The following is a 26,538-nucleotide window of genomic DNA, read 5'->3' as shown; positions in this document are numbered from 1 at the left end:
TGTTAATAATTTAGTATTTTATTATTATTTTCTTATTAGCTTATTAATATTGTATTATTTTATTAAAATAATATGTTAGTATTTTGTTATTAATTTAATTATAATGTATTAATATTTTAATTGTACTTAGTTATTATGATTATTATTAAATAAATAATATCTTTGGTTTTTATTATTAATTTTCTAATATTTTATTATATTATGATTATTTGATGAATATTTTATGATTATATTAATGATTAATATACTCTTATTTTATTATTATTATCTTATTTTTACTTTCATATTATTTTATTATTTCATTCTTAATGTTTTATTATTACTGCAATTATATTGTATTAATTTTTTTATTTATACTTTTTTATTATTATATTTAATAATTAATACTAAAATGTCTGTTTCTTGCAGGCAGCACGCAACAATGTTCTTCTTGCTGTTCCAGCTCTTCTGTATGCTATCAATAACTATCTAAAATTCATCATGCAGGTATAATCCATATGTACATCTCATATGTGGTTTGTACTATTGTTTGACTCAATAAAAAAGGTTATGTGCTTTTTCTGTGATTTATGAAGTTTTGATCTATAATTACCTTTTTGTCTTATTCTCTGTGCCATGGATTTTAATCATGTTGTTACCTTATGCAGTTATATTTTAATCCTGCAACTGTTAAGATGCTGAGCAACCTGAAGGTATTTCTTGATAAATAATTCATTGATGGTACTTACTATTTTATGATGCTTAAATGATGGATTTGGTTACAAAATTTTTTACCATGAAGATAAGCGTGAACAAACAATTCCTCTGCTTCCATAAACCAGATTCATATTCTGCTCTCAAATTCTTGTAAATGCTTTTATGCTTTTCTGTTATGAGTAGAAGGAAAAAGCATCTTCACTATTGATGTATACCTGCAGGGTTTTTTTTGACTTTTACCTTCTATTATAATTATAATGATAGAAGGCTGAGTGTACACTATTTTTTTAGCAGTAATGTTAAGAATTTTAAGGTTAGAATAAAGGATGTAAAATCTGGATTGTACCGCAAGCACCCCCTACAGCATAGGCTAGCCCAGCTACTGAAACCCTTTTTTTCACATTTGCTTAAGTTACAGGTTACACTCCTAGGAAGTCACTCCCCAAAATACTTCAGTCTTGGTAATTCCTTCTTTTGCCAATGAATCAGCAATAGCATTCATAGAACTGTTGATCCAAGTTATGTTGTTATCAGCTCCCTATGTCAAGATCCTTGCTTCTCTTGTTAAATGTTTATATTACAGAAGAAAAACAGCCTTTTGAAATGAAAGGACTGTTTAAAATGTTGCAGAGAATCAACAGAAAGTAGCAGAAATCAGGTTTCAAGAAGAGAGAAGAGGAAGAAGAAGGTGGTGGCAACTAGGGTTCAGAGAGAGATTTTCGAACATAATTTCCTCTTACACCCCTAATACCATTTCATTAAGTTAAACTTATGTAATTTACAGAGAGGTCCCTGGTTGGGCATAAAATTAAAAAACATAACATAAGAAAAATAAGGGCCCAGATTAAGGTCTATTACAGCAAAGAACAAAAAAAGATAAAGAAGGATAAACAGCCAATGGGCCATTCGTCCTATCTTCTCTACACTCCCCCTCAAGCTGAGCATAGATGTCAATCATGCCAAGCTTTTCAGTATCATGCTGAAGTTTAGCCTTGGGAATGCCCTTGGTGAGGAAATCAGCTAACTGTCATTCAGAAGTGATGAAAGGTAGACACACTTCTCCAGAAGCCACTCTTTCTCGAATGAAGTGTTTGTCAACTTCAATATGTTTGGTTCTGTCATGTTGCACTGGATTGTGAGCAATGTTGATGGCAGCCTGATTATCACAGTATAACATCAATGGCTTATCATGCTCAATACCCAGTTCCTTCATCAAGGATCTAAGCCTTAGTAATTCAGAAACTCCATGAGCCATGGCTCTATATTTAGCTTCGGCTGAAGATCTGGCAACAACTGATTGTTTCTTGCTTCTCCAAGAGACAATATTACCTGCCACAAAGCTACACTATTTAGAGGTAGGTCTTCTATCATCAATATTTCTGGCCCAATCAGTATCTGTGTAGGCCTCAAGTTTCATATGACCATACTTGGCAAATAGAATTCCCTTTCTAAGAGAACCCTTCAAATAACACAGAATCCACTCTACTGCTGCCATGTGAGTGTCTCTGGGAGCATGAATGAACTGACTAATGCAACTGACAACATTTGCAATGTTTGACCAAGTCATGCATAGATAGAGAAGTTTCCCAAGTAGCCTCTGGAAGACTCCCTTATCTTTCAATAATATTCCATCTAAAGCAGAGAGTTTATGACTCATATCAATAGGAGTAGCAACTGGTCTAGTACCCATCTTCCCTGTTTCAGAGAGCAAGTCAAGTACATACTTTCTTTGAGAGATAAGGATCCCATCCTTAGATCAAGCAACTTCTATGCCAAGAAAGTATCTCAATTCCCCAGGATCGTTGATCTCAAACTCTGTATGAAGGAAAGATTTGAGATCATTAATCCTTGATACATCATTACCAGTCACAACAATATCATCAACATACACAATTAGATAAACTGCCAATGATCCTCTCCTCTTTACAAAGAGGGTATGGTTAGATTGAGTTTGTACATAGCCAAAATTAACAAGGGAAGCCCTAAACCTTTCAAACCATGCCCATTTAAGTCCATAAAGAGATTTTTTCAGCTTACAAACCTTCCCTTTCATATCTGTTTCATACATCCTTAGAGGAAGAGACATATATACCTCTTCATGTAACTCTCCATTTAGAAATGCATTCTTTACATCCAGCTGGTAAAGTGGCCATTCTGAGTGTATAGCCAGAGATAGCAGAACTCTCACAGAAGTCATCTTGGCAACATGAGCAAAGGTCTCCAGATAATCAATCCCATATGTCTGTATAACCTTTTGCAACCAGCCTAACCTTATACCTTTCAATGGTGCCATTAGCATGATATTTGATGGTAAAAACCCACTTACAGCCTACTGAATCATTCCCTTTAGGTAAATCAACCACTTCCCAAGTGTTATTCTTGTGCAGGGCATCAATTTCTGTTCTCATAGCATCCCTCCATTCTGGAATAGTAAGAACTTCTAACAAAGACCTGTGAATTGGGTTAGAAGCAACAGAAGAAAGGTAGCCAAAATATGAAGGAGAGAGCAAATTATAAGAAAGGTGTTTGGAAATGCAATGTGTAGTATATTTCCTTTTTCCTTTCGTAATAGCAATAGGGATATCAAGGTCAGGAAAGGATGACTACAAAGGGGCTGTATCAGTACCTGTTGTCTCTTCTGTGACTGGAAGTGCAGGAGGCTCATGTGGTGTAGGGGAAACAAAATACTCACTTCTGGTTCTCTGCCATGGTACAACATGGGATCAAAAAGAGGACGAGGAGATAAATGAGGGATAGGAACATTGGAATGAGAATGAAATGTTTGATCCTCCCTTGACTCATTTGTGGGAGGAAGATGTTGGACAATGTATGCCCTTAGCTCCAATCAGATTGATGTATTGATTATAAATGAATAAAAGTACATAATTAATTCATGTTATATCTGGTATGTTTCTGTTTAATTAACCCTTAAACTGGACACTTATGAGACTCGTGTTAGTTTAGAATGTTCTCAGCCGTTGGATAGACTTGGGGAGGTTTATCCTGCTAAGGCTGACACTGATGTGTTGCCAAGTAAGTTGGGGTAGCTTGTCTTAGCTGTCGGGGTTAGACCCGAAGCACATGTAGTGTGTGTTTGCTTGAAACATTGAATCCGGACCATTTTTCAGTTGTGCCCTGCTCCTTGGAAACTGGTGGGCAAAACTGGAAAGTTACACCTAACCCCTAGACTCGATTATGGTACTGCTCTAGGCGTTGGATTGGGCTGTCTTTGATATGTCAATCTGTGAGATCCTTAGCGGGGGTCAAAACCTGGGTATGTTGGGGCAATCTGAGAATTCACTCAAGTGGGTGATCATAGTGACAAGATCAGCCCCTTTGTCGGACAAAGTGAATGATCGGGGATTGCACTGTCTCTGATGGAAACCAAAACTGCCGGCAGTCAATTTCAACTGTTTGAGATTTGTTTTTGCAAAATATATATATATATATATATGTTATGTTTTATGAAAATGTTTGCAAAATGTTTTAATTCCCGGGATCCATCCAAGCAGAAAGTGTGACACTGTACCTTGCAGCCGAGGGAGAGGTCCTTTCTTGTCGGGCAGTGTCTGATCATTATGGCTTTTGTGAAGATCAATGTTAGGGTTCCATGCCATACAAAGAGAGCCAAGTTAGCCAGTAATTAATAAGAGACATGAGCTAACTAGCTAACTCCATAATGGGCCTAAAGACCAAAGATTAATTGGATTAATCAACATAGGGCGACTTTGGGTATAGATCTGGGTTTGGATCAACAGTTAAGATAAGGGGATAAGCCTTATCGCTTAAGGAGTCCAGATCCAAATAAAGATTTGGATCAACAGATAAGATGAGGGGATAAACTTTATCACTTAAGGAGTCCAGATCCAAATAAAGATTCGTATTAGGAAACTCCTAATTGGATTAGGAGAAGCTGATCCTTAAGGCTTATAAATAGAGGACGAACTTCAGTTTTACACTTTTACTTCTCTCGGTTCTCTCCCTCTGTTCTTGCTACCCCACCCTATTCGATCTCTAGTTTGTTGGATTGATCAAGATTTGATCTTGATTCTGATTTTTGCAAGAAAAATCAGATTTAATTCGTGCTCACCATCCCTTGCTTGATCCTTGTTGAAGGATTGTAGTTCTTGCTGAAGGATTGCGTTGCTGAACCTGCTTCATCTCTAGTTGCGCCATCTTCAGTGTAGACGGGTTTTTACCCTCTTTGGGCGTGAAAACCTACTTTAGGAGCTATACGTGTGGATTCTGTATCAAGTATTGCCCTCCCTTTCTTTTGGTTTCAGATCTGGTCCGGTTTGTTTCAAGAACGATTCTTGAAAAATGCAGTTTTTTCTAAAACTGGGAATACAGTTCTTAGAAGGGAGAAAAGAAATTTTTGAAATTTCGCCCAGCCACTTTGCATGATTTGGCCATCCATATGATGGATCTCCCTTCCCTCTAGAAGTGTCTCAAAAGAAGACTCAACTGGGATAGGAATGGGGAGAGCAAACAACTGTGACAAATTTTCCCCCTTTGGACAATGTCTCTCCTTAAAAGAATAATAAAAGGAAGAGAGCTCATCAAAGGTGACATCCATTGAGACATATCGAGTTCCAGTCTTCAGATCAAAACAACAATAACCCTTTTGTGTGGGGGAATAACCAAGGAAGATACACTTGTGGGCTTTTGGTTCAAATTTATGTCTCTGGACACTTGGGATATGTACATAACAAGTGCAACCAAAAACACAGAGTGGAATAGGAAAAAGGTCCTTGTCTGGATGAAGAAGACTGAAGGGAGACTTGAACCCCAAAACCCTGTATGCCATATGGTTGATTATGTAGGTTTTAGTAAGAACATCATCACCCCAAAATTTTGTAGGGACATGTGAGGAAAATATGATACTTTTTGCAACTTCAACAATATACCAATTTTTTCTTTCAGCAACTCCATTATGTTCTGGTGTCCTAACACTGGAGCTTTGGTGAATAAACCCCAAGTCAGTGATATAGCAGGTCGGGTTTTTCTCAAAATATTCTTTTGCATTGTCGAATCTGAAAATTTTAATTCTAGTAACAAACTGGATTAGAACAAATTCATTGAATTGCCTCTCAAGTCTGGGAACTTCATTATGGGACTTCATAAAAAAAATCTAAGTGAACCATGAAAAATCATCAATGAACAAGATAAAATATTTGTAGCCACCCAAGAAGGCAAGTGGTAAGGCCCCCACACATCAGAGTGCACAATATGGAATGGAGAACAAGATCTACAATGTTTTGACAACTCACAAGACTCATAATGAAGACTGGATAGACTAATTCCCTTAAACAGTTAAGGGAATAAATGACTTAATGCAAAAAAAGAAAGATGACCCAAACAAAAATGACATAACATGACTCGACTGATAGACTCTGTAGATGTAGATCCAAAAGTAGCTTTTCCAGGTTGTTCATGGCTCTGTCCAGGAGTGTCCAACAGATATATTCCATTTGCCTCATGGCTACTCCCAATCACTTTTTGAGACTCCGGATCCTGAAAAACATAGTAGGAAGGAAAGAAGGTTACACAACAGTTCAAAGACTTAGTTAGGCTACTTACAGATAACAAATTTGTATTTAGCTTGGGTACATGAAGTGTAGAAGGAAGTACAAAGGAATCTGTAGCCTTGATGGTTCCCTTGTCGGGGATAGGGGCAAGAGAGCCATCGGCTAGGGTGATTTTGTCACGAACAGGAAGTAAATCATAAGAAACAAACAAAGTGGAAAGGCTGGTCATATGATCAGAAGCACCAGAATCAATAATTCAAGGGATCCTACGATTACCTGAAATAGTTGCATGATTGGCAGAAGCCCGTATACCTGAATGAGAAAATGCAGAAGAGGTTGAATTTCCTGGAGGGTTGGAAGAAGAGGCCACACCCTCTAGGTGACTGATCATCCTTCAAAACTTCTCATACTTTGCCTTCATAGCTGCCAACTACTCACTAGTAGTCTCCTCTTCAGTTAGGCATATGTCATTATCTGGACCAACAACAATATTGGCACTCCCTGCCTTCATATTATTAGACTTCTTTTGAAACCGAAGAGGAAGAAGCTTAGGATGCAATTTCCAAAACTTGTCTTTAGTGTGTTTTGGTTTCTTACAGTACTCACAAATAATTTCTTTCTTCCCTGAGCCACTTGGAGTTCCTGTAACTCCCTTAGGTTTTACTCTCATATTAGCAAAGTGGTCATTTAGACCAGCCCTTTGAACCTGGACAAGTCTCCTGCTTTCTTCACTACTTGCCAAGGCATAGGCTTGAAATAGTGAAACACTATCCTTGGATAAGATATTTTGCTTTGTGATGTCATACTCTGGATTCAGCCCTTTCAAAAACTCAAACACCTTGTTTCTCTCAACAAGTTTCCTGTAGGTCTCAACATCATTAGTGATGTCTCAGGCTACAACTTCTATCAAATCAATTTCTTGCCAATAGAGACTTCAATATTGAGAAATAAACAGCTAAAGGTTTCTCCCCCTGTCTCAAATTCTTCACATCACTCCTTAGCTTGTAAGTCCTGGCTACATTTAATTTCTGGGAATAGGTTTCAACAACACTATCCCAAATTTCCTTCGCTGAATTCATCCACAACTTCAAATAACAATAAATGAAGACAGAAGAAAACTTGTGTTGTGAGTCAACCTCTATGGAGTTGTACCTACTATGTCACACCCGGAACCCCGAAGAAATAGAGAAATCTCAGCCGCACCTTGTAGACTTCCAAAACACCAATCCACTTGAATCGATCTTCAAGATGAACAAAAAGAAGACTTTTAGTCACTGAGTGCCCAGGTCAAACTCCCTATGGGGCCCGTAATCAAATTTCTCCAGAAAATTAGGGTTTCGGGCAACACACTTGAATCTGTCAGGAGGACGACAAAACCAGTCCCCTTCTCTCCAAAAACCACTGACAACTAGGCTGAAACAGGTTTCTTTAACTATTCATCCGATTCAGTTCTCCATACACACTGTGTATGGGAGAAAAAGGTGAAAAGAGAAGAAGACAAGCCTGCTTTGATACCAAGAAGAAAAACAGCCTTTTGAAATGAAAGGACTGTTTGAAGTGTTGCAAAGAATCAATAGAAAGTTGCAGAAATCAGGTATCAAGAAGAGAGAAGAGGAAGAAGAAGGTGGCGGCAACTAGGGTTCAAAGAGAGATTTTCGAACATAATCTCCTCTTACACCCCTAATCCCATTTCATTAAGTTAAACTTTTGTAATTTATAGAGAGGCCCCTGGTTGGGCATAAAATTAAAAAACATAACATAAGAAAAATAAGGGCCCAGATTAAGGCCCATTACAGCAAAGAACATAAAAGGATAAAGGAGGATAAACAGATCTGAACTCTACATTTTTGCTTCTTCTGGACTGTTGCGCCATCGGATTCATCCTTTTTTCTTGGATCTCTTTGTAGAGACATCAGATCAGTCTGAAATCTTAGATCTGGTGTTGCCCAGAGCAGATTTACTGAATCCCTTTGGTTTGGTTTGGATCAGTTTTGATTTTGAGTGGTTTCGATCCACTCTTCAGTTTGGTGGAGCATTACAGTTACCTTTTTTTTTACATTGGCTGAAAGATTCTTTAGGCCTTCATCGCCAACCCTTACTAAGTTTTTCAGACCTTCATTGTCTGTTTTTCTCTCTTTCTTGAAGCCCGCCCAATATGTCAGAAACCACTGTATCAAATACCACTGCACAATCGGGAAAAGTTTCCTCACATCAAGCATCTGGCGACCTGCAAAACATTCAAGCAGCATATAGGTTGAACGGGAAAAATTATTTGAAGTGGTCTCAGTTTGTTCGAACATATTTAAAGGGAAAAGGAAAGCTTAGCCATCTCTTAGGGACGGGACTGAAGGAAGGAGATCCAAGATTTGATGCATGGGACGAAGCTGACTCCATGATCATGTCATGGTTATGGAATTCAATGAACCTGAAATCAGCGACACGTGTATGTTTTTATCCACAGCTAAAGAGATCTGGGATGTCGTCCGACAAACATATTCAAAAGCACGTGATGCAGCACAAGTGTACGAAATCAAAGTCAAGACTGGAGCAACTAAACAAGGCAGCAAGACAGTTATCGAGTATGCAAATTTACTGCAGAACCTGTGGCAAGAACTCGATCATTATCAGTGCATTGAGACTAAATGTGCAGCGGATGCAGCAATCCTAAAGAGTTTTATCGAAAAAGATCGCGTTTATGACTTTCTTGTAGGACTCAATGCAGAATTTGATCAAGTTTGGGTCCAGATTCTCGGCAAAGACAGATTTGTCCTCTACACGGGACAACAAGGAGTCTCTTTGGTGTACCTATTGCAAGAAACCAAGGCACACCAAAGAGAAGTATTGGAAGCTGAATGGTAAACCATCGAATAGGGAATGATCAAAAAGTTAAGGGGGCTTCTGGGATCGTTGGAGAAACCTAGTGGTACAGGCTCTCTTGCAATCTCAGGTAAGTTTTCTATTCCTCACGGACTAAATGTCTCAAATGAACCTATTAGGGATTTATGGGTTATTGACTCAGGAGCCACAGATCACATGACTCACTCCTCACTACATTTTAGCACTTATACCCCCTGCCCAAACAATCAAAAAATAGCCATTGCAGACGGTTCCCTTACTACCGTAGCTGGCCTTGGGGATATCCATATTAATCCATCACTTACACTAAAAAGTGTCCTTCATGTTCCAAAATTGTCCACTAACCTGATATCCATCCAAAAACTCACCCATGACATGAACTGTAATGCGCTTTTCTATCCTTCTTACTGTATATTTCAGGACCAGGATTCGGGGAAGAGGATTGGACTTGCTAAGGAGAAGAATGGACTCTACTATCTTGAAGAATCATGCAAATCAAATATTGTCCAGGATAATGTCATTCCTTTCATCATCCAACAAAGACACCATTTGGCTTCATCACTTTAGACTAGGACATCCATATTTTGGAATTCTGAAAAGTATGTTTCCCTCCTTGTTTAAAGGATTGAGTGTTGAATATTTTCATTGTGATGTGTGTGAATTTGCAAAACACAAGCGTGTGCCCTTTCCAATCAGTAACAAGAGAAGTTCAGTCCCATTCTTTTTGATCCATAGTGATATATGGGGACCCTCCACAGTTCCAAATGTGTCTGGCTAACGATGGTTCGTCTCTTTTATTGATGATTGCACTAGGGTCTCTTGGATCTTTCTTCTTAAATCTAAATCAGATGTAAGTAGTATGCTCCCAAATTTCCATAACATGATCCAAAATCAGTTTGGGGTCAGAATCAAAAGATTTAGATTGGATAATGCACGGAATTATTTCAACCAAACTTTATCTCCATATTTTCAAAAAGAAGGGATTATCCATGAATCCTCCTACATTAATACTCCACAACAAAACGGAGTAGCAGAAAGGAAGAATGGTCATCTACTAGTTGCAACCCGAGCCTTACTTTTCCACCAGCATGTTCCAAAAACCTATTGGGGGGAAGTTTGCCATCGGATACAAACAAAGTCAGGGAGATCATACACTCTTTATAAAGCATTCGGATGCAGGGGGAGTCACGACTCTTCTGGTATATGTCGATGACATAATTGTGACAGGAAATGATGAAAAGGAGAAGGAAGCCTTGAGAAGATGCCTAGTCAAAGAATTCGAAATAAAAGAACTTGGGAGATTGAAGTATTTTCTAGGGATTGAAGTAGCTCATTCCAGAGAAGGCATCTTTATCTCACAACAGAAATATGTAACAGATCTTTTAAGAGAGATAGGAAAGTTAGCATGCAAACCATCCTCCACACTGATTGAGCCAAATCACAAATTGGGAGAAGCAAATGAAGATCCAGCCGTGAATAGGGAAATGTACCAAAGATTAGTTGGAAAACTTATATATCTTTCCCACACAAGGCCAGACATAGCATATGCCGTGAATGTGGCTAGTCAGTTTATGCACAACCCGAAAGAGGTTCACCTACAGGCGGTCTATAGGATACTACATTACCTAAAGGCTAATCCTGGCAAAGGAATCTTGTTTAAAAGAAACACTGGATTAACCCTAGAGGCATACACCGATGCAGATTATGCAGGCTCTCCCATGGATAGGCGGTCCACTACAGGTTACTGTACGTTCCTTGGAGGAAATCTTGTGACATGGAGGAGTAAGAAGCAGAATGTGGTAGCTAGATCAAGTGCGGAGGCAGAATTCAGGGCAATGGCTCAGGGAGTATGTGAATTACTATGGCTCAAGATAATTTTGGAAGACCTAAAGATCAGATGGAAAGGTCCAATGAGATTATTCTGTGACAACAAGTCAGCTATTAACATTGCTCACAATCCCGTCCAACATGACAGGACAAAGCACATTGAGATAGATATGCATTTCATAAAGGAAAAGCTGGATAGCGGATTAATTTGCACTCCATACGTCTCAACGAATGGTCAACTGGCAGATGTGCTGACAAAAGGGCTTTGCAGTGTGGCATTCCAAGGACTTATCTCCAAGCTGGAAATGAAAGATGCATATTCACCAGCTTGAGGGGGAGTGTTGGAAAGTAGAAGATTGACTCTCTGATTGATTCTCCATAATTTTAGGTCCATCAGTTTAGGAAACTTAATTTCCTAGAATCATGGGATATTAATTGGAGAATCCCACTGATATAGAAATTAGTTTTTTAGGAAAAGTTAGTTTCCTATTTTTATCACCCTGTAAATTAGCTCTGTAATTCTATATAAAGTTGTGTACATGCTCCTTCCAAGATAATACAATCAATTCATTTTTTCTCTCAAATTTTCACATTTCAAAAGAAGATCTTGGTGCTGTTTTTTGGAATCTCCTTGAGTTGGTCTAGAGTTACAGTCTTCATTTTTTTTGGTTATAGTCTTTCTTTTTATTTGTATCCTATCTTCATGTACCTCTCTGTATTTCTTGGTGATCTCTCATCACCCTCAGTTGTACTTTCTTCTATTATTAATATTTTTTTTCTTTTCTATTTATTGCCAAAAACAAAACCCTCAGGATTTAGTTTTATTGGATTGTTTGAGGGTGGTATCCATCTCAGTGTTTCCATGGTCCTGAATAACGATGAAACAACAATTGTTTGCCAGCCCCTAGTGATATCTTCTGTAGAAAAATGTGCAAACTACTTCAATATCTTGACCCAATTGAGATATCTCTCATCTCTGTAATTTCCTCTCTAGTTTGGTTCTTATCAGAGAAAATTCCTGCAGTTCTCTCCTCCCACATTGATCATTGTATTGTTGTCCTTGTGCATCTCCATAAACTATTCCCTCTTTTCTTTGGTTGAGAGAAGAATGAGTCCTCAAAAGAAGTTGGACTTCCACTGTGGTGTCCATTTGTAACTGTTGTAATTCTTCCACTACTAGATGCCAGGGGTAACTCAGTTATTTTACCTTTTATTATGTCAACCTAATATAATAAAAGAGCGGGTGCCACCAGGCCCAGTAATCTCTTCCTCTTCTACTTTGTATTCTTCCATGATAACTGCTAGTCTGACTTAAGAGAAGGTTTTTTATTCGCAGATCTGAGATTTTGCTCTTTTTTTTCCTGAGAATGTCAATTGTGACTAGAGGCTGAAAGAAGGCTTGGGGCTGTTTGATTAAACCTGCAACCCATTTATTTTTCCTTTTTTTTTTTCTTTTTCTGCTTGGTTGTAGTACCAAGAAACAACCATGCTTTGGTGGCCGATCACTACTGGTGGAAGTAACGTATAAGTGGTTTACTAACCTCAGCATCTCTGCTCTAGTGGATTGTGGGATCTGTATGACTGCTGGGGGGTGTTCCAAATGCAGTCTTCTTGGTTGCATGATACATGTGACTGCCAGAGGTCAGTTCTCTGTTACAGGTTACTGATGAGGCTGTGCAGAACTGTTTTTGACTATGTATTGAAGGGTTTACAGATATGGAAGTAAGGCCCCGTTCGCTTTTCAGTAAGTTACTTACCTGGGTAAGTTTTTCCTGGGAAACACGTATTTACCCATGTTCTTTTCTTTCCCAAGTAAAAAAAAGGAAATGGCCATTTTAACCATAAAAAATTCATTATTAAAAGGGGCATTTTTGTCCCATTAAGTGTTGGAAACTTTCCCCCCAAGTGGGAAAGTTACTTACCCACCTAGGAGATGGGTATCACTTACCCGGGTAAGTGATACTCAGGAAAATAAACTTTCCCTGGTCCCCACATTAATCTGAAAAAGGAACATGGGATTAAAAAAAAAGAACGCGCTCTCAAAATCCAAAAAAAGAACACCCCCCAAGTTTTATACCTGTAAAGGCATGTTTGAGTGTATTTTGAGGGTGTACAGGGCTGGAAGTGAATTGCAGACTTATTTTAGATTGGATTTATGAACTGTTAGCATGCAGAACCTATTGGACTTCTTATTATTCTGTTTTGGTTTGTAGAGACCTGTTTTTGCCTACAGATTGCTGATGGCGATGTGGACTAATGTATGGACATCAGATTGAGTCAGATCAGATCTCTAAGTTGGTGGGTGTGACCAATTACCGAAGTTGTGAAGTCTGTGTAGACTGTCACAATGTTGGTGTTTGTAGTAGAATAGTTATTGAAGTGCAAAGGCTGCTTTGATACGTGTGAACCGGAGTGGACGAATTGGTACCCCTCTTGGTATGGTTCAGAGGAGTAAAGTGGTTGATAGGAAGGAAGCTAGGGTATTAAATGGAAGAATTGGTAAACCTAAGGAGAGTGGACGAGCTCATGATACTTGTGAGCAGGAGACTTATATGATTATGTCTTGGATGCTCTTATCTATGCAGCCGACCTTTAGGAAGAATTCTATGTGGGCCAAAACAGCAAAGGAGATTTGGAATCAGGCCAAGGCAACAAACTTTAGTTTGTAGAATTGCTGAACAAAAGCACTATGCACAGGTTTATTAACTACAGGTGGAATCTTTAGCTTGTAGAATGGGTGAGAAGAGTCACTCCACATTATCAAAAGGAAACAAATTTCATTTATTTCCTGGAAGAAATGAAGCTCTACAATGTCTAGAAAATTCACAAAATTCACATTATAGACTACAAATTGGTATAAACTTGAACATAATAAGAAATAGGAGCCTCAAGGGTTTAAAATTAAGATGATCCAATCTAGAACTCCAAAAATAGGTTCTAGATTTTTAGGACATTGATTACTAAAAAATTGACATGATTGCAAAGTAGACAACTTGAATCCAGATCCCGGAACACAAAAAATTGGGGAAAAAGTCACTTTACAAATAGAGTTTTTGGTAACATAGCTTATTGACAATAAATTAGTAGATGACAACATGAGGTTCCGTTTGTGAAGATTGCGAATACGAGTTTTAGAAATACAAATATGGACTGTGTATACAAGGTTTTGCACTGAACATATTTGTATTTGCACTCTTCCCAAATGGAGCCTGAAGAACAAATGATAACATAAGATTAGAACCTGAATTTGATGTCTTCCTTTCTAGAGGTAGAAGAGAGGGATCCCATTCGCTTAGGGTGTAACTGGCTTTGCTCAAGCATGTTTAGCAAGTATATCCTATTCGCTTTATGGCCACTCCCAATCACCTTCTGGGATTTTAGGTCCTAAAAAGCACAATAAGAAGGAAAAAAGGTTATGCAACAGTTCAAAGATTTTGTCAAAATACTAGCAGATAGGAGATTAGTATGAAGCTTAGAGACATGAACAGAAGTGAGGGTAAGAGGGTTTGAAGTCTTGATGTCTCCCTTGCCCAAGATAGGAGCAAGAGAGCCATCAGCTATGGATATCTTATCACAACCAGAGAACAATTGGTAAGAAGTAAAACGGTTAGGAGCATTAGTCTTATGGTCAGATGCACCAAAATCAATAATCCAAGGGATTCTACTAGTATCTGAAATAGTTGCATGATTGGCAGAAGCATGGATACCTGTGTGTGCAAATGCAGATGATGGTGTGTTGCCTAAGAGTGGTTTCTGCAGTAGTGTTTCCAAGTGACTTATGAGTTGGCCATATTTTTCAAATTCTGCTTTCATGGCTGCAAATTGCTCTATTGTTGACTGCTCATCATTGACCCCGTTATCATCTTTTGAAGTCATGGCAACATTGCCACTCCCATGCTTACCATTCCCAGTCTTCTTGTTATTATTCTATTTGTGGAATTAGGGTTGAAAAAAGTGTGATGTAACTTCCAACAAGTATCCTTTGTGTGCTTCGGCTTATAGTATTCACGTATAACCTCCCTTTTCTCCTCAAGTGCCTTCGGTTTCATTCCCACATTAGCAAAATGATCAACAGGTGCTGCTCTTGAATCTATACTTTTCTCCTGCTCTCTTCATTGCTAACCATAATATATGCTTGTGATAGTGAGACATCATCCTAGGCTAAAATATTTTTCCTAGTTATATCATATTCATGGTCGAGTTCTATCAACAAATCAAACACCCTGTTTCTTTCCACAAGTTTCCTACATGTTTCAACATCCTTTTTATCCCAAACCACTGCCTCCATTAAGTCAATCTCTTGCCAAAGTGATTCCATCTTAGAGTAGTATACAGCTGAAGGTTTCTTCCCTTGCCATAATATATTCACATCATTCTTCAATTTGTATGCCCTGGCTACATTATGTTTTAGTGAATATGTCTTTGCAACACTATCCTAAATCTCCTTTGCAAAGTTCTCCCATAAGTAATGCTGACTCTGGTTGTTTTGAGTTCACCAACCACCATATAAAAGTATAGTTCTCCTGCATCCACTTCTCATAGGAGGGATCATCCTCCTTTGGCTTCTTCTTACTACCTGAAATATATCCCCACTTCCCTCTACTGCATACATGAATCCTCACCGACTGTGATGGTGTGACCAAACTAGATAATTTGTTCCATCAAGTTTCACAGTGGTCATAGCCAGGAGAGGGTCTATAGAAGCTCCCAAGCCCAGTCCAGACATTGTCCCCTGCTTGTTCTCTACTCCAGAGTTCTCCATAAGTCCAATACTTATAAAGAAAACATTCAAATAGTAAATATGGATTACTGAAAACAAATAAGCTAATTGCTGACCTGAACAGGAACCAAAAAATAGGGTTTCACTCCACCCTGCAACCCAGGAGAAATTTGGAAATTGCAGCTGCTCCTTAGGGGTACCCCAAAACTCTGTTTAGCTTGAATCGATCTCAATAAGGGTCCAAAAACTACCCTTTAAACCCTGAGCGCCAGGTTCAAAGCACCGCTAGGACCCTCAATTGGAAATTCTCCAGTTGGTTAGGATTTTGCAAAAAATCTCCAAGGAGCAATCTTGGGCAGAAATCTGAATTGAAAAAGCTCTCTAGAACCCTCTACCAACCAGGCCGAATGAATCTCTAAATAATCAACAGCTTAACTCTCCATACACACTGTGTATGGGATTAAAAGAAGGAAGAAAAGAAAGGTAGGGTTTGCTCTGATACCAAGAAGAAAGTTGAACAGTAAAAATGCTGTGAATATAAAAGAAAAACAACAAAAGGAAGAAAGAACAAAGCAAGTAGAGGAAGAGAGAGAGATGAGAGAAGAGTGAGATGAAGAGTTCAGTCCATCGTAATTCCCTTCAGCCCTATCAATCTGTTTTATTAATTGTGAATACTAACTGTAAATGGAACTACATGAATGCTCCAATAGGGCTGCTGAGTTGGTAAACAATAAAAAGAAATAAAAGATGGCTCATATACTTGAGGCCCAATACAAGAAAGAAACAACTTAGAAATAAAACATTAATAGGAGCAAGTTAAGGCCCATCTGGTCCAATCTTTCTACAGATTCCATATATAACACAAAGGAATGATAAAGGAATTTGCATTTTCATTACTCATCAAGCAAAGGATAACCACAAGAGGGGATAGACACTAATCTTTACATTTTTATTGGAGCATCCCACCAGTATTACTTTATCCTCATAGTGGCTTCTCAGTAAAACTGTAAAAGCTTTGATCTTTTATAGAGTAGGAAAGGTTGGGGAGTTCATGGAGAAAAAAAAAAGATTTTATAATGGAAAAGGCCTCAATATATCCATAGACCTTACTCTCAAGTCTTGACCTTCAAATTTTAGGAAAATATCCTTTGGTCAACGAGGTAGTGCTTCTTCAATCCGCTGCTATACTTTTTTTCTTCGTTCAATACATTTTATTTTTAGTATAAAATAATGCTGCTTGATTGTTTGTCACTAAACAGGTGTTGGTTTTGGAGTTTTTTGTGAAATCTAACCCAATCCATTTTTGTGGCTTTTCTGGCTCGGCTCCCCTTTTTTCTTCCTTCTATGTAGGAAGCTATGGCTTTTGGTTCTCTTTTAATTAATAAGGTGCTATTATAAAGAGAAGGTGGTTTTTCTACCAATGAGAGAACAAAACTATTATTAATATTTCATACTGTTGTAGTTGTTTTATCATATGAAGAGTACTTGGATTTTCCTACTTCTCTACTTGTTGAAATATAAGGATATCCTTATCTCTCGTGATAGGTTTTTAGTGTCTTTAGGCGTCAGGGTATTTCATGTAAATTTTCTTTTGAGGATTGCAAACATTTGCAGGTTTTGGTTATTGCTGTTCTGTTAAAGATAATTATGAGACGACGATTTTCCACAATTCAGGTTAGCTTGAAATTCTAAATGATCTCCTTTTTATACATTTGGTCTTTTAACCATCCAATTGGCAAACTAATTCAAATGAATCGGTGTCTTATTACATATTCCAATTCATTATTTTGTGACAGTGGGAGGCTCTGGCTCTGTTGCTCATTGGAATTAGTGTTAATCAGCTCCGGTCACTACCCGAGGGTACAACTGCTATGGGTCTTCCAGTTGCAACTGGTGCATACCTATATACGTTGATCTTTGTAAGTAATATACTGCATAATCTTTTTTGGAACCGAGGTTGGTATCATGAGTTTATTGTGGATCTAGATTCTATTACTAGCCTGGTGTTAAAAGTTAATGCCCACTTTGGTGTAAGTCTCCTCTAAAGTTGTCCACTTGAAGTTTTGTGATCAATGTATTACCATCACATTCGGATGTTCTTAGTGTTCTATTTTAGTGTATAATCTAATTCTCAAATGCTCAATTCACTTTGTTAGGATAGTTATCTTGCAAATAATCATCAAATAGTTCATTGCATTTTATATGTTTATATACAAATAAAATGGTATCAATAAGCTTCTTGTTTGCATTTCATATGCTAGTGGCTTAACTGATATTGGTCTCTGTTTTTTTGTCAAAAAGAAAAAAAAATCTCTGATAAACTTTGTAAAAGATTTTGGAGATAATGCTTAACAATGGCTATTCACATTACAGGTTACTGTTCCATCTTTGGCTTCTGTTTACAATGAATATGCATTGAAGAGTCAATTTGAGACAAGTATTTATCTTCAGGTGATTCTTCAGTACTATCTAATGTGCTTGAGGCCTGGTGGATGAAAATAACCTGGGGCTTCATGGTATTGTGGTTGGATCTGTTAAGAAAATAATCTCCACTTATTTATAATATGCTTCGTATTTTTCTTCCCATTAGTCCATTGGCCTGGATTATTTGTATTTGCTTTCCAAAGAAATCAACTTTGTGATTCAGATGAGTGTTTTGTTGCTTGATCTTAAGGAGAAACAAGAGAAAGCGTAGATCAGAGAGAAAATGGGAACGGAAAGGATTTTGTTCTAATAGAATTCAGTCCTTCTATTGACAACATCATTAGTTTAAATATCATTTCATGAAATTACATGTTTACCCCTGATTAAAGTAACTCACACAATTCCATATATCTCAACATCCCCCTCTAGCTGAGCATAGATATTAATCATGTCCAGCTTGCTAAGACTCTCCAATAACTGAGTTTAAGATATTGATCATGCCATTTTACGTTTCTAAGCTGCACAAGTCAATTTCCCAAAGCCTTTAAAAAATCTGGCGGTCTGTACTCTATTGTTCAGCCCTCTAAGTACTGTTCAAGGCACTAGTCAGTGTTGCATGGACATAGGAGTTGGGATCCAATGTGTATCCCAGAATCTGAGTCAGAAAGATGAGAAAAAATGGACTTGTAGCCACATCTATGGAAAAGTAGATACTATTAAAATGATTCATATTGAATTCAAACATTATAACATAAAAATTGTAGCCTTTGTTTCTAATTGATGTTTGATGCAAAAAATGGACTCACCTTGTATATTAACTGTTCATTTGTTCAATAAGCTAGGAAATAAAAAGGAAATGTTATGTAGAAGTGCCCTTGGAGAATCCGTAGAGTGTTGGACTCGAGCATGTCTGACACAACGCACCATTTATTTAGGAGAGTTCATGCAAAGCACTATAAAGAAGAGAACTTAAGTCTTTCATATGAAAAGAACTATAAAGAAGAGACTTAAATTTCTCAAATTCATTCATCATCCCTAGTTAACAACATATCATCAACATAAAATAGAACCGTAACACACTAAGGCTTCTTTAGACAAAAAGAGAGGATCTGTGGAACTTTGACTGTATCTAACAACAACAATGACATCTCTAAATTTCTCAAGCTAGGTTGGGGAGTCTGTTTCAGTCCATATAGCGACTTCTTTAGTTGGCAGACAAGAGCGGGACCACTACAGTATCCTGGAGGGGGTATCAAGTATGCCGTCTCCTTTAGCTGACAAATAGAGCCAAGGGAACACAAACTATAATAGTCTTGACAACTGGGGTAAACGTTTCTTACCATATTCCTATGTGTACCCCTGAGCAATAAGATGAGCTTTGTATCTAAGGAACCATCGACTTCAGCTTGATGGTGTAAACCCATCGACTCCCAATACTAAAAGCATGGCTTGATGAGTAAGAATATGTATAGAGTACAATAAGGACTATAATGATATAATACATCAAAAAGCTCCTCATAAGATATCATGAGTAGCACCAGAACACTTCTTGATGACAGATAGCTTTCTTAGCCCTCAGAAAGACGTTTGGAATACTCCTTGTGGATCTTAGGCCACAACAGAAGAATTACATTTGTGCACACCATCAAAACTTCTGCTACTTTGAACCACAATCAAAGGGCTTCAACAGAGATCTCACATGCATGGTTAGTAATATTGACAATATTTGGCGAAATATCACTAAAATATCCCCATTTTCTAGGTGGCAGTAAGGAAACTTGGTATGCAAAATTTCTCTGATTTTTTGCCAATATATTGGCGATATTTCAGATTTCATTGATAGGCTATATATTTAAAGTTTAAATTTTTAGAATATTATTAAAAAATTCCATATTTCAGTAAAATCATTGTAATTGTTTAAAAATATTTTCCTAAAAGAACCAATAGGAAGTTATGATAATTGGCTTTCTACTTACTAAGTCACTATAATTCACTATATTTGCAGAGAAAAAGAAAAATGCATATAACCACAAAAGTGTATTCTCAATCTAATAAAAAAATATAGTAACAATAAAAACAAAAGTTACGATGCCAAGTAATTGACATATATAAAGAAAAGAAGATGGCTAAAGACCAAAAGGGAGTTGAAGAGAATATACCTATTACATGTGGAGACTCTATAACTTGATGTATCTTATTAGTATAGTCCTTGTTGTACATTACTTGTGCTTATTCTTCTTTTCTCTTTCAGCCTTATATGGGCATTCTTGTAATTGTACATATCTTTTAATATATAAGAGACTCTTTGAGGTGGGAGTCATTCATTCTTGACACCTCTAAGATTATTCTTGTTCTTCTCTCTATTCAGACAAGAGTGTTGACATTACAGTCTTGTAATTTCTTTCCTGTTTGATTTATACAATTCTTAGCTATGGTTTTTCGAGTCTTATATGTGCAATTATATTAGTTGAAAAAACAACCCACTTGATGTATGGAGCTGTTTGAGATTAGATGCAAACCAGAAAATGAACAAACAGGAGAAGAAGAGAAGAGAGAGCTGGCGGCAATGAGTGTTAGAGAGTAAGAAGTTCGAACTTAACCTCTCTCTAACACTCTAAACATCTTATTAATAAGTTAATCTTTGACAAATTACAGAGAGGCCCTTGAGTGAGCAGGAAAATACAAAAAACAGAATATTACAGAGTATGGGCCCAGAATAAGGCCCGCAACAGAGAGAAACATAACATAACATGAAATGACAGTCTATGGGCCATTCGGCCCATCTTCTCTACACTCCCCCTCAAGCTGAGCATAGATGTTAATCATGCCCAGCTTGCCAGTGTCATGTTGAAGCCTTGCCTTGGAAATGCCCTTGGTGAGAAAATCTGCCAGTTGTCCTTCAAAAGTAATGAATGGAAGACACACTTCACCGGAGGAGACTCTTTCACGAATAAAGTGTCTATCAACCTCAATATGTTTGGTTCTATCATGTTGTACCGGGTTGTGAGCAATGTTGATGGCAGCTTGATTATCACAGTACAACATCATGGGTTTGTCATGATCTACCCCAACATCATGTGCCATGGCTCTATATTCTGCTTCTGCGGAGGATCGAGCCACAACTGTTTGTTTCTTACTCCTCCAAGAGACAACATTACCAGCCACCAGACTGCAATACCCTGAAGTAGATCTTCTATCATCAATATTTCCAGCCCAATCAGCATCAATATAGGCTTCAAGTTTTAGATGATCATGTTTGGCAAATAGAATTCCTTTTCCTGGAGAGCCTTTCAGATAGCACAAAATCCGTTCTGCTGCTGCCATATGGGTATCTCTAGGAGCATGCATGAACTGGCTAATGCAACTGACAGCATACGCGATATCTGGCCTAGTCATGCACAGGTACAAAAGCTTCCCAAGAAGTCTCTGAAAGACCCCTTTGTCTTCCAACAAAGTTCCATCCGAAGCTGAAAGTTTGTGACTCATATCAATAGGAGTTGCAGCTGGTCTTGTACCCAATTTTCCAGTTTCAGACAACAAATCAAGAACATATTTCCTCTGGGAAATAAGAATCCCATCCCTGGATCTGGCAACTTCTATGCCAAGGAAATATCTCAACTCCCCCAGATCCTTAATCTCAAATTCTGTACGGAGGAAAGACTTAAGGCCCAGAATGCCAGAGGCATCATCACCAGTCACTATAATGTCATCAACATACACAATGAGATACACTGCTAGAGACCCACTTTTCTTCACAAAAAGAGTATGATCTGACTGTGTCTGAACATAGCCGAATTTAACAAGTGCAGCTCTAAATCTCTCAAACCAGGCTCTAGGAGATTGTTTGAGGCCATAAAGAGATTTTTTCGGTTTACATACCTTTCCTTGCATATCTTTCCCATACATTCTTGGAGGAAGACACATGTAGACCTCCTCATGTAAGTCACCATTCAGAAATGCATTCTTTACATCTAACTGATAGAGAGGCCAATCAAAGTGAGCTGCCAGAGATAAAAGAACCCTCACAGATGTCATCTTAGCAACAGGGGCAAAAGTCTCCAGATAGTCAATCCCATATGTCTGTGTGTAGCCCTTTGCAACAAGTCTGGCCTTGTACCTCTCAATAGTCCCATCTGCCCTGTATTTAATGGTAAAAACCCACTTGCATCCAACTGGATCCTTCCCTTCAGGCAAATCCACCACCTTCCAAGTACCATTTTCATGTAGAGCATCCATTTCAGCCTGCATGGCATCTCTCCATTTTGGAATCCCAAGAGCTTCTGATACAGACCTAGGAATGGGGTTAGAAGCAACTGAAGAGAGGTAGGCACAATATGAAGGGGAAAGTAGGTCATAAGAAAGGTGTTTGGAAATGCAGTGTGCAGTACACTTCCGCTTTCCTTTCCTAACAGCAATGGGGACATCGAGATCTGGGAAGGGGGATTCCAAGGGAGCTGAAGCAATACCTGTTATCTCATCTGTGATTGGGAGGGTATGAGCCTCATTTGTTGTAAGGGAAACCACTTGCTCATTCCTGGATCTCTGCCTTTGATACACTTTGGGATTATGGGTAGGACGAGGAGGTAAAGAAATAGGAGCACTAGGACAAGAGGAATGAAGTGGCTGATCCTCCTTTGATTCATTTTGTGAGGATACAGATTTGTCAAGAGACTGAACTGGGACAGGAAGGGGAAGAGCAAAAACTTGTGACAGACTCTCCCCCTGTTGACAATGTCCTTCCTGAGAGGAACCATAAAAAGGAGAAAGTTCATCAAAGGTAACATCCATAGAGACATGTCTGGTGCCAGTCTTTGGATCAAAACAACAATAACCCTTTTGTGTGGGTGAGTAACCGAGGAAGATGCATTTGTGGGCTTTTGGTTCAAACTTGTGTCTCTGCACACTTGGAATGTGAACATAACAGGTACAACCAAACACACGAAGAGGAATTGGAAAGAGATCCTTATCTGGATGAAGAAGACTGAAGGGGGATTTAAACCCTAAAACCCTGGATGGCATCACCCCAAAATCTTGTGGGAACATGTGAGGCAAATAAAAGGCTCCTTGCAATTTCAACAATATGTCTATTTTTTCTCTCAGCAACTCCATTTTGTTCAGGGGTTCTAACACAGGAGCTTTGGTGAATAACCCCCATGTCAGAGAGATACAAGGATAAGCTCTTCTCAAAATACTCTTTTGCATTGTCAGATCTGAAAACCTTAATTTTGGTACCAAATTGAGTCAAAACAAGCTCATGAAATTGCCTCACAAGTCTCGGGACTTCGTCTCGGGATTTCATTAAGTATATCCAAGTGAATCTAGAAAAGTCATCAATGAACAGGATAAAGTATTTGTAGCCCCCCATAGAGGATAAGTGGTAAGGCCCCCACACATCAGAGTGTACAATATGAAAAAGAAAAGAGGATCTTTTATTGCTCACAGGGTAATTTTTTCTACAATGCTTTGACAACTGACATGACTCACAATTGAGACTGGACACACTGACTCCCTTAAACAGTTTGGGAAGCAAATGACTTAAAGCAGAAAAAGGTAAATGACCCAACCGACAATGACTCAACATAATTTGACTGACTGACTCTGAAGAAGTAGAACCAAAAGCAGCATTCTTGGGATGATCAAAGCATTGGCCAGGGGTGTCGAGCAAGTATATTCCATTCGCTTCATGGCCACTCCCAATCACCTTCCGAGACTTCAGGTCCTGAAACACACAGTGAGAAGGGAAAAAGGTTACACAACAATTCAATGACTTGGTCAAGCTACTTACAGATAACAAGTTGGTATTTAACTTAGGTACATGAAGAGTGGAAGATAAAAGTAAAGAGCCTGTAGGCTTGACAGTTCCCTTGCCAGAAATGGGGGCAAGAGAACCATCAGCTAAGGTGATTTTGTCACGACTAGGAAGCAAATCATATGACACAAACAAAGTGGAAAGGTTGGTCATGTGATCAGAAGCACCTGAGTCAATGATCCAAGGGGTCTTGGGATTACCTGAGGTAGATGCATGGTTAGCAGAAGCCCTTATACCTGAGTGAGCAAATGCAGAGGTGGCTGGACTTCCAGAAGGGTTGGATGATGAAGTTACACCTTCAAGCTGGCTGATCATCCTTCCAAACTTCTCATAATTAGCTTTCATGGCTTCCAATTGTGCACTTGCAGACTCAAACTCTGTATCTGTACTTGTGGCTGTATGTGCACTTCCTGTCTTTCTACTGTCATTCTTCTTCTGGAATCGGATAGGGACAAGACTGGGATGCAATTTCCAGCACTTGTCCTTAGTGTGTTTCGGCTTCTTGCAATATTCACACACCACCTCCTTCTTTCCTGTGCCACTGGGGGCTCCTGTAACCCCTTTGGGTTTGATTCCCATATTTGCAAAATGATCATTGATACTGACCCCTTGAACCTGCACTTGCCTCCTGCTTTCTTCACTGCTGACCAAAGCATATGCTTGAGAATGAAACATCTTCCTTGGACAAGATGTTTTGCTTTGTAATGTCATATTCAGAATTCAGCCCTGTCAAGAACTCAAAGACCCTATTCCTTTCAACCAATTTCCTATATGTTTCAGCATCCTTAGGGGTATCCCATGTCACGGCCTCTATCAAATCAATCTCTTGCCATATAGATTTTAGGGCTGAGAAGTATGATGCAAGTGACTTCTCCCCCTGTCTTAGATTCTTCATATCACTTCTCAGTTTGTAAGCTCTGGCAACATTTAACTTCTGGGAGTAAGTTTCTGCAACACTATCCTAGATTTCTTTAGCCGAGTTCATTCACAAGTAATGTTGGCTAATCTGTGGCTGCATTGAGTTCACAAGCCACCCAATCACTATGTAATTCTCCTGCACCCATTTCTCATAAGAGGGATCCTCCTCTGGGGGAGCTTTCTTGCTCCCAGAGATAAACCCCCACTTTCCTCTACTGCAAATATGAATTTTTACGGATTGTGACCAGGCCAAATAATTGGTTCCATCCAATTTAACTGTAGTTACAGCCAACAAGTAATCAGTTGTAGTTCCCAAATTATGTCCATATTCAGCAGTGCTCTTGTTCTCAGTTTCTGAGAAGTTCATTATGTAACAACTTCAATTAGGGTTTCGGCAGGCCTTTAAAAGTGATCTGATTTCAAAGAACTCAGATTGAGTTGAAACAATAGCAAACACAACAACACACAAACTCAGTTCAGAACTGACAGCCGTGAGAACCAAGTTCGGTGGCAGCACTTTCAAAGAGGAGAAACTCTGATTCAGCCCTCAAGGAACAATCAGTAGGCCTCCAAACAATATGTATTCTTGGTTCCCAACAATAATTTCCCAAGGAGAACAAAGAAAACAGTCCACAGTACCTAAGAGGACTTTTTACAAACACTATTTATGCAACAGTCAACACTTCACTGTTAACAAGCAGAAATCACTTCAAGAACACTTTGTCTAAGTCCAAGAAGCAGCTGAACTAAAGTAGAGGCTTGTACCACTCAATTTAGATCAGTTTTTTGGCAGTTTGGAATCCCAATAACAGCCGAACCACACTTCCAGAATAACCCAGAAATCAGTCCAGCAACAGTGCGTCGAATGGAGGTGTTTTGAATGCTTTAACAGTCCTCCCAAATAACAAAAAATAACTCAGCAAAGAACTGAGAAAAGACTTACAGCAAGAGAGTCTCTGGTTTGAACTATAAACCAGGCCGAACACTTGTTCTCTAAGATAACTTCGAAAGTCCTTTTCTCTGATTTCAAATCAGGCCAAACAACTTGCTCTCTGATTCTTCCTAGTCACCGAACCCTTCTCCAAGTGTATAGAAACTTGGGCACCCTCCAATGACCTCTAAGAACCAGGCGGATGACTGTAAACTTTCATCCCTAGAACCTCCTCATGTAGTTGGCTGAACTAGAACCACATGAGGGACACGCCAAGCAATGGCCCGCTCTGATACCAAGTTGAAAAAACAACCCACTTGATGTATGGAGCTGTTTGAGATTAGATGCAAACCAGAAAATGAACAAACAGGAGAAGAAGAGAAGAGAGAGCTGGCGGCAATGAGTGTTAGAGAGTAAGAAGTTCGAACTTAACCTCTCTCTAACACTCTAAACATCTTATTAATAAGTTAATCTTTGACAAATTACAGAGAGGCCCTTGAGTGAGCAGGAAAATACAAAAAACATAATATTACAGAGTATGGGCCCAGAATAAGGCCCACAACAGAGAGAAACATAACATAACATGAAATGACAGTCTATGGGCCATTCGGCCCATCTTCTCTACAATATTTTTTCTAATGATCTCTTGTTCTAATAACTAATTCCATGTTTCTAGAAAACTTTTCTAATTTCTTAGATTCTCTAAATATCTTAGTAAAATTAGTGAAATATCTCTGAAGTTTCTCCAACTCTACTTGGTGAAATGTTCATCACTATCTAATTTACAAACCATGTTCTCATGAAGCCCTACCAGATTCAATCACCACTT

The 26,538-nt window shown here is 38.5% G+C and overlaps 1 protein-coding gene across 27 annotated transcripts in view; it reads left to right on the top strand.

Annotated features, from left to right (window-relative positions):
* The window catches only part of LOC148846038 (CMP-sialic acid transporter 4-like), a 109,856-nt gene that overhangs the window by 48,693 nt on the left and 34,625 nt on the right, over nt 1-26,538 (top strand). For 23 of the 27 annotated variants that reach the window (XR_016101754.1, XR_016101758.1, XR_016101755.1 and 20 more), the window contains 5 exons: nt 409-486; nt 648-692; nt 17,242-17,301; nt 17,424-17,546; nt 18,001-18,078. Coding sequence is in view for 21 of the 27 variants with exons in the window: in XM_088953034.1 (XP_088809160.1) it covers nt 409-486; nt 648-692; nt 17,242-17,301; nt 17,424-17,546; nt 18,001-18,078 (384 nt within the window). In the remaining 6 variants the exon portion in view is untranslated. The remainder of the gene's footprint in view (nt 1-408; nt 487-647; nt 693-17,241; nt 17,302-17,423; nt 17,547-18,000; nt 18,079-26,538) is intronic. The other 4 variants (XM_088953040.1, XM_088953042.1, XM_088953039.1 and 1 more) reach the window with 1 other exon arrangement.

The sequence above is a fragment of the Nelumbo lutea genome, chromosome 7 (assembly GCF_056320005.1).
Source record: "Nelumbo lutea isolate HS-2025 chromosome 7, American lotus-T2T, whole genome shotgun sequence".
NCBI lineage: Eukaryota > Viridiplantae > Streptophyta > Magnoliopsida > Proteales > Nelumbonaceae > Nelumbo > Nelumbo lutea.
This window is presented reverse-complemented; position numbering and strand designations above follow the sequence as displayed.